This window comes from Poecilia reticulata, unplaced genomic scaffold (genome assembly GCF_000633615.1).
Source record: "Poecilia reticulata strain Guanapo unplaced genomic scaffold, Guppy_female_1.0+MT scaffold_224, whole genome shotgun sequence".
NCBI lineage: Eukaryota > Metazoa > Chordata > Actinopteri > Cyprinodontiformes > Poeciliidae > Poecilia > Poecilia reticulata.
Genome location: NW_007615025.1, coordinates 356,180 through 364,262, shown reverse-complemented (window position 1 = coordinate 364,262; position 8,083 = coordinate 356,180). Strand labels below are relative to the sequence as shown.

General features: G+C 48.8%; 2 protein-coding genes across 2 annotated transcripts in view; both read right to left on the bottom strand.

Moving 5' to 3' along the window:
- Positions 1-1,387, bottom strand: part of nfxl1 (nuclear transcription factor, X-box binding-like 1) — a 26,759-nt gene extending 25,372 nt beyond the window's left edge. The window contains exons 1-4 of the mRNA XM_008402421.2: positions 1,220-1,387; positions 685-841; positions 429-614; positions 243-352 (exon numbers count right to left, since the gene is read on the bottom strand). Coding sequence (XP_008400643.1) covers positions 243-352; positions 429-614; positions 685-841; positions 1,220-1,372 — 606 coding nt within the window. The 5' untranslated portion in view covers positions 1,373-1,387. The remainder of the gene's footprint in view (positions 1-242; positions 353-428; positions 615-684; positions 842-1,219) is intronic.
- Positions 1,388-1,774: 387 nt separating this feature from the next.
- On the bottom strand, positions 1,775-6,942 carry cnga1b (cyclic nucleotide gated channel subunit alpha 1b). Its single transcript, XM_008402410.2, has 14 exons — positions 6,510-6,942; positions 6,324-6,395; positions 6,198-6,251; positions 5,998-6,120; positions 5,821-5,925; positions 5,120-5,226; positions 4,866-5,040; positions 4,318-4,454; positions 4,064-4,236; positions 3,675-3,800; positions 3,320-3,472; positions 3,010-3,241; positions 2,763-2,938; positions 1,775-2,682 (listed from the first exon to the last, which is right to left on the bottom strand). Exons 1-14 carry the CDS (start codon positions 6,596-6,598, stop codon positions 2,440-2,442), a joined length of 1,965 nt encoding a protein of 654 aa, XP_008400632.1. The 5' UTR covers positions 6,599-6,942; the 3' UTR covers positions 1,775-2,439.
- Between the last annotated feature and the right edge of the window lie 1,141 nt (positions 6,943-8,083).

The following is an 8,083-nucleotide window of genomic DNA, read 5'->3' as shown; positions in this document are numbered from 1 at the left end:
GTGTGTGTGTGTGTGTGTGTGTGTGAGGGTAGGTGCATGTGTGTGTGTGTGTATAGGTGTGTGTGTGTGTGTGTGTGTGAGGGTAGGTGCATGTTTGTGTGTGTGTGTAGGTGTGTGTGTGAGGGTGTGTGTGGGTGTGGGTGCGTGTGTGTGTGTGTGTGTAGGTGTGTGTGAGGGGGTGTGTGTAGATGTGTGTAGGTAGGTGTGTGTGTGTGTGTGTGTGTGAGGGTGCGTGGGTCTACCGGCTGCGTCCTCTTGACCGAGGCGATGCAGATCAGGCAGGTGAGCGCTCCGGACTGGAACATGTCGCTGAGGTACTGGCCGGTTCTGGTCAGAGCCGACGCATCGCCGCCTGATCAGAGGGAGAACGGGTCAGAACCTGAAGCAGAACCAGACAGTGGTCCCACGCAGAGCAGAACTGGGCTCACCTGTCTGGCTGGTGTAGGAGGTAAAGGTGGACTCCAGGATCCTTCCTCTCTGTCCGTCTCCATCATCATCATCGTCGTCATTATCTTCATCGGAGGAAGAGGAGCTGACCCGGCTCTCCACCAGGCGCTGGGCTGCGGCCTGGTTGGACCTCCGGATCTCCTCGAACTTGGACTGTACGGACTCACCTGCGTAGAGAGGGATACAGTTGAGGTCCTGGACTGGTTCTGACCCACAGGGCTCCCAGATCTTCATCACCTTTGGCAGGTCCAGGGTTCGTCTTCTCTCCCCGTCCTGCTGGGACCCCGGGCCTGTCCTTCTGCAGGGGGCGGGGCCTCTCACCTTGACCCTCCTGAGCCCGGCCCCGACCCCTGCCCTGCTGTCTCCAGGCCGGTTCCATGGCAACGCCTCCAGACTGTACAGACAGAAAAACCTGGGGTTACAGCTAACTGGACCAGTGCGCATGCGCCAGGTGTGTGTGGACCTGAAACTGGGCTCGGTTCGGCTCCACATGGACCCCACCACCAGCCTGGGTTCTACCTCTGTCCCGGACCGGGCCGTTTCTTCTCGGAACCGGCTTAAACCAGCGGGGTCACACTACCTGTCAGCCAGGCTAACAGAGACAAGCTAACAGCCGTTGAGGTTCGGATGAGAGCCGTCGGAACCAGCCGAACCCCGGCGGTAACCGCCTCATAAGCACATACAGAGCAGTTAGCCGAAGCAGCGGCAGCAGCAGCTTCAGCCTCGGAGCTCAGAAACAAACAGAAGAGCCGCAGAAAGAAGGAAAACTCACCTCAGCAGAGAGGAGAGCAGCCGCTGGATGCCGCTCACCGCTGCGCATGCGCACTGACCGGCAGGGGCATGCTGGGCCTTGTAGTTCTTTATGGGGTGGATCCTCATAGACCACTGGTGAGGTTGGAACTACGTCTCCCATAACTCTACCCATCTCGCGCTTGAAGACACAATCTGTGACGTGTCATTCTGTATCTGCGCATGTGTGTTTCTCTGCTGGGTAAATAAATCTGAATAAATCTGTTTCCCTGCAGTAAAACCAACTTCATCTGGCAAACTAAGTGCACCCTGATTCTCCGTCTGGTGGAAGTTAGTGAACCTACTTCATTTGACTAGAGTTTTTCAAATCGGGGCCGCCAGGGGGCGCTAGGGAGGGCACAGAAAGCTGGGGAAGATGTTATATTAAATATTTTTACAATAAAATCTAATCGGGTTTTCAGTCATTATTACAAAACATAAGCTAAAATGTTTTATTTAAATGCTGTTTTCCATGCTCATGCTTGTAGTTTTTCTATCTATAGTATTTAGCAGGATATGAAATGAACAGCAGCCGGTGTTAACTTTCTTATAAAATATATTTATTTCAGCACAGTTTCTCCATCACATGTTGCATCATTAGGAAGCATCAGTTAAAGCCCAGAAGACCTGGTTCTGAATCCACCTGGGTCAGGAGGAACAGGTCTCTGGTTCTGGTCTGCAGCAGATAAACGGGAAACTAAAGCATGCCTGGAAAAAGTGGACATAGGTTGAATTCATGTTCTTAAATCTAGAGGGTTTGTAGCGCTCAGGCAGTTCTGGATGAACCTCAGACCGACTGGCTTTCAGGTCTCAGGGTGAAGATTCTGCACTACGTTCAGACAAGCTAGCAGCCAATGTACTGTTTCACATGTTACATAGTAATTACAACAGTTTGGGTTGTAATTAGTCTCAGACATGAGGAAGAAACACTACATGCAGGTGAAACCTTCTCCTCTGGACAGCTGCGTCCTTCAGGATTCGCTCCTTTCCAACAGGACGTGTTCCCTGGGCTCCTCAGCACCGGGGCATTAATACTGTACAGTCGTTAACTCAGAGGACTTTAAATCTAAGGATCCACAATTACATATTTATTAACTTTAATTTGAATCTTGTTGAATTCATGGATTCATCTAATTTCTCGTCTCCTTCAAGTCCTTTTATCCTCAAACTAAAACTCAAGTTCTTCTGTCCTCCACCATCTTCTTATTTCTTCTCTTCTTCTTTGGTGGTCTCAGGTGTGGGAGGGGGCGGAGCATCACCAGGTGCGTCCTCCCGTGGCGGCGCCAGCTTCTTCTCCAGCCGGGTGACTCTGTGTTTGAGTTTGCTGTGAGTCGCATCGTGTTCTGCCAGCAGCCGGGCGTACTGGGTCTGCAGCGTGTCCAGGTTGCTCGTCATCCTGTCCACCTTGTCCTCGATCTCTTTGGGGTCTGGGCCCTGGGCTGCCAACTAGTGGACCAATAGAGAATATTTTACTTTCAGGAACACTTTAGTAGCCACGTGCCCTAAGCCACATCCTGTGGCCATACCTCCAGATCCAGCAGTCCATCCTTCATCAGAATCTGCCGTCCCTTCTCCTCCAGCAGAGCTTTAGCGTCTGGATACTCTGTCAGCGCCTCCATCAGGTCGTCTTTGGAAAGACAGAAGAGGTCGGAGTACCCGATGCTCCTGATGTTAGCTGTCCTCCTGTTTCCTGCCTTACTACCTGTTGACACCAAGAGGAAGGGTTTCTAGTGGTTCAGTAGGAGAGACCTCCGGTCCATCATGACCTCTCACCTTTGATAGCCAGGATACTGATCTCCCCGAAGTAACTTCCTTCACTTAGAACAACAAACTGTGTGATCCCATCATCAGCAACCACAGCCAGCTTCCCTTCCTTGATGATGTACATCTCCCTGCCGATATCACCCTTCTTGCAGATGTAGTCTCCTGGACTGAAGACCTGCGGCTGCAGCTTCAGCACCAGCTCCACCAACAGACCAGCCTCGCAGTCCGCAAAGATCCGGACCTGCAGAAGCAACCAGAGGAATCTTTACCAAAGGTCTGTATCCTTCCGTCTAAAGAGGAACCTGAAGCAGGAACTGACCTTCTTCAGGGTGTCCAGATGTACGTTGATGGCGATCTCAGCCCTTAGCTTGTCAGGAAGGTACTTCAGAACCTCTCGCTCATCCACAGCCTTCTTATTGGTCCACAGGAAGTCAAACCACTTAATCACTCGCTTTTCCAGGTCTTTAGTTACCTACAGAGGAAGAAGAAAAGGTTTTAGAATAAGTCCATTACCTTGACAAGAAGAAATACAGTTATGGTTCACAGGTACAGATGTTTAAGGATGTTTGCTGATTAACTTTACAAATGTTGGAAGATCTCCCAAACCAGTTCCTTCAAGTAGATAACTTTGAATAGATTTACGGAATGAGAAGCCCATGAAGAGGAAACTCCACCTTTCGGAAACTCATGTACTGCTTGATGGCGTCGATCCGGGCCTGGAAGTCGGCTCTGGCAGCGTTCATGTTAGTGATCATCGAGCCAACGTTACCGACAATGGTGGCAAAAATCAGCACACCCACCTGGAGAACAGGAACAAGCCATTTATATAATTTCTGACAGCTCGGTCTTTAGACTTCACATTGCTTTGATAAGAGTTTAGGATTTCTGTGTCGCATCCGGAACCACAAGCTGAAACAAAGCTTCAAGCTTTTATCAGGGAAGGTGCATTTTCACAGACATCCATCTTTATGAAGTAAGACATAAAGATGGATAACACACACCAATATTACAGAACTAGGAATAAAGGCAAATAGAAACAATGGTTCTGTGAGGAATAACCCACCAGGAAGTCCGTCACAACAAAGAAGTACTCTGAGTTCTCCACAGGGGGCGGCGTTTCTCCAATGGTGGTGAGCGTTAGCGTGGACCAGTACATACTGTAGGCATACTTCCTCACCAGACGGCCAAACTCAGGATCCGTCGGGTCAGGATACACGAACCTGTCAGAACCAAAACCTGAAGGGAAAAATTGGTAAGTAGAGTTAGAATAAATTACAAAGACATTTCAGAGGAACCAACATGTGCAACATGCCCTACCGATGGCTTTGGAGAAGGAGTAGTAGAGGCAGGCATTCCAGTGGATGATGATGAGAATGTACATGACAAGGTTGGAGATGCGTAGAGCATTGGGGTAATTGGTTCTGGTCTCAGTGCGCTGGAAGAACTCCATCATCCTGAAATGGAGGCACAGGAAGTGAAACCGGTTCAGAGATCCAGAAGTTAGAAGCTCCTGCTGGAGTAAAACAGGGCTGACTACATTATGGACTAAACCCACCCCTGCACACTGTGGTCCCAACTTCGGAGCTGAAGGTGTATGGATTACATTTTTCAGCAATATTATCACAAAGATTTACCTATAATGATCTTGAGACTGAATGATGGCTAGCTGAAGGGAATTATTTGAAAACGTGGGTCCAGTGGAGACACCAATGGACCCAACTGAAGTTTGAACTTTCTAAGATAATAAAGTGTTAAGACTGTTTCCATGAATACGGTGGTCGGCATTTTATCTGTGCTTGGATTCATTTCCCACTACTTGTGTCAAGAAACTCAAATGTTGATGAACAAGTGAGAGTCTCGGTTACCTATTAAACCTTAGAAGCTTGTTGAGGCGGATCTCAGGGTAGGTGACACCAAGAATGAGGTACAGGATGTCAGTGGGAATCATGGAGACCAAATCCAGTTTGAACTGGAAGGTTTTCATGTAACGTTCACGCAGTTTCTGCTCGTCTTTCACCAGTAAACCTTGCTCCAGGTAACCTACGGTCACATGTATGCTTCGTTAGTACACAGGTGTGAAAACAATTGCTTGATTATATGAGTCGGAGTGCATTCAGACCTGTTCTGGTTCTGAAAACCATGTCCATGATATAAATGATGTCACAGATAAAGTCCACAACGAACCACATGATCAGGTAGTCGGTCTGAAGCTCCTCAAAACAAGCCCTGAAAACAGACACAGTGTACGACTTCTTGAATATGACAGTTAGACCCGGAGACGGTCCAGCTGTGAACATCTCCAACAGCTGAATCTAAGACTGGCAGTGAAAAGTAGGGCTTGAATGTACCATCCCTGTGTTAGAGTATTCCTGGTTTCCACTGACTGGCCTTGACTAGAGGCAGTCAAAGGCTTGGACGGACTTTCAAACTGCATTTATGTTACCCTCCCAGTTAGATGGAGCTAGTTTCAGCTGATGGCTTCTCTACTCTCCTCCTGTCAGCCAGTTCCTTGGTTTGGTTCAGGACCGTAGTCAGACAGAGGATACAGATCAACCTTTGACTCTTCTCGAGTCAATGCCCCGTGATGAAGTAGGTGCTGGTATTTCCCGTCATCTCCACCTTGGCAGACTGGTGTTGCCTGCATATTACAGTTTGAGCAAGAGAAACTCCTTCAGTCGAGTCATTCCTGATCTGAAGGCACCGCTCCACCCTCGTCTGGCTGCGGTCTCAGACTGACTGGACCAGATGGTACCTCGTGTTCAGCTGGACTCTACAGGAACCTGATGCTGACAGACCTTGCTTCCCTGCTGTGTCTGGTACCTGGCTATGATCAGGGTCCAGTTGTACATGACTGGGATGGTGATGATGAAGAGCCAGTGGTAGTACGTGTTCCCAGCTGGGTCGATCACTGTGATCTCTCTCGCCCTGCAGACAGAAAACATCGGCCTGTGAATCATGAGGCGTCGTTTCATGGTTTCAGAGCTCCGGTGAACCTACGCCTCCTCCTTGGCCTTCTTCTCTTTCTCCAGCTTCTCCTTCTCTTTCTGTTTCTCCTTCTCCTTCTCTTCCTTCTCCTTCTGTTTCTGCTCCTTCCTCTCCTTTTTCTCCTGCTTTTCCTTCCTGAGGAAGACAGAAACTGAACTTTGATGAAATCCACATCAATCATCACCGTCCTGATGAAAAGCAGTCAGACTTACTCTCTTTTCTCCCTCTTCTCTTTCTTCTCTTTCTTCTTTCTCTTCTTCTCCTCCCTGAGAAGCAGATTAAAATATTAGTGACCTGGTGTCTTCTTGATGAATTGTATCTAAATGAATGTTTCTTACTCGTCCTCTTCCTCGTTGTTGTTGCTGTTGTTGATGTTGAACAGAGCTCCAGCTCCGGCTCTTTGGGGTCTCCTGGAAAACAGCTACACATCAGGGTCCAGCCCTGATACTGCCCCCTGCTGGCCAGGAGGGCCATCCAGGCCTGCTGTTTCCCCTTCCTTTCTGCCAGGACTGAGAGAAACTCACCTGAGCCCCTCTGTGACGTCACCTGGCTCCGCCTCCTCCTCCATGTCCTGCAGCACGATGCTAGGGATTAGCGGTGCTACCTTCGCCATGGTGACACAGTTGGTCTGCTGAGAGGGAGGAACGTTGCTCTTGGTTAAAATCTACTTTACCGTTCAGGTTTTGGTGGCTTTTAGAGAATATGTTGGTTTTTCTGGTGAATTTGAACTGGAACCAGTTTCAGGATCCTCATCATAACTGATCTACATGAATTATTAAAATTAAAATTAATCATCCCTGAGCATGACTCCTCTAATGTAACCTCACTGATCACAATATGAGCAGAGACTGAAGGTTTCTAATTGTTCATCATTTCTGATTCATCAGTGATGAAACAGCAGATTGAAGCAGGATTCCTCTAAGACCCGCCGTCCTGCAGCTTTTAATGCCTCCCTCAGACATCCATTATTGATCCATTATTGATCCATTATTGGCTCGTTATCAGAGCTCAGCAGAACTGGACTGCAGCTGGTGAGGCATTTAGCTCGAGTGTGTCTGGCCTCAGGGAATGGAGTTTATAGGGTTTGATAAGCCGGACAGACCAACACAGCGTCTCATCCAGAAACGCCTGAGTGTCCTTTGTCTCTGAAGAACCCTCAGGGGTCAGAGGTCAAACGTCAGGACTTTAGTCTCCTGCAGATGACAGAGGACTGCCGTGTTCTGGTCTCCTGGGAATCAACGCCTCAGTCCAGGCGCAGCTGGTTCTGGTTTCAGCAACTGGTTCTGGTTTCAGAAACTGGTTCTGGTTTCAGCAACTGGTTCTGGTTTCAGAAACTGGTTCTGGTTTCAGAAACTGGTTCTGGTTTCAGAAACTGGTTCTGGTCTCAGCAGCTGGTTCTGGTTTCAGGAGCTGGTTCTGGTTTCAGCAACTGGTTCTGGTTTCAGAGGTTCTCCAGAGAACCGGAACCCAGCAGCAGGTCAGGAGGAGGTTCTGGTTCTGTTTAACGCCGGGTTTGGTTCTATAACGACATCCAGGCTTCGACCATCAAACCTCTGATCAATGAACATCTGGACATGGAAAGAGGACGGACCAGCAGGACGGACCAGCAGGACGGACCACCTGGACCTCCATCAGAGACATCATAAGATGAGAGGTTCTGTTCACCAGAACCCACCCAGGAGACGAAGCAAACCTCCAGAAAACTGGAGCCAAAGTCTCCCAATGCTTTTTCTGGTTCAGCGTGACAAACCACCTGCACAGTGAGGCACGGTGGTGGCAGCATCATGCCGTGGGGATGAAGAAGCTGATCAGAGCTGATGGAACATCAAGATGGAGAAAAATCAGATGAGACTGGGCYGGAGGTTCACCTTCCAGCAGGACAGYAGCCTGAAGYATTATGGGATGTTTCAGATCAGACTCRGGGGCTGGAACGGCCTAGTCCAGGGGTGGGATCTCTGCTAATCTGATAATGCGCTAGCAGCACAGCTAATTTTACATGTGGGGCTTTAGATGGTTTGCTAACTTTGAAAACTTTAACTTCCCCTAAATTAGGTTTTCTGGATAAGATGTGAAACGATAATTCAGTTTTGAAAGGGCT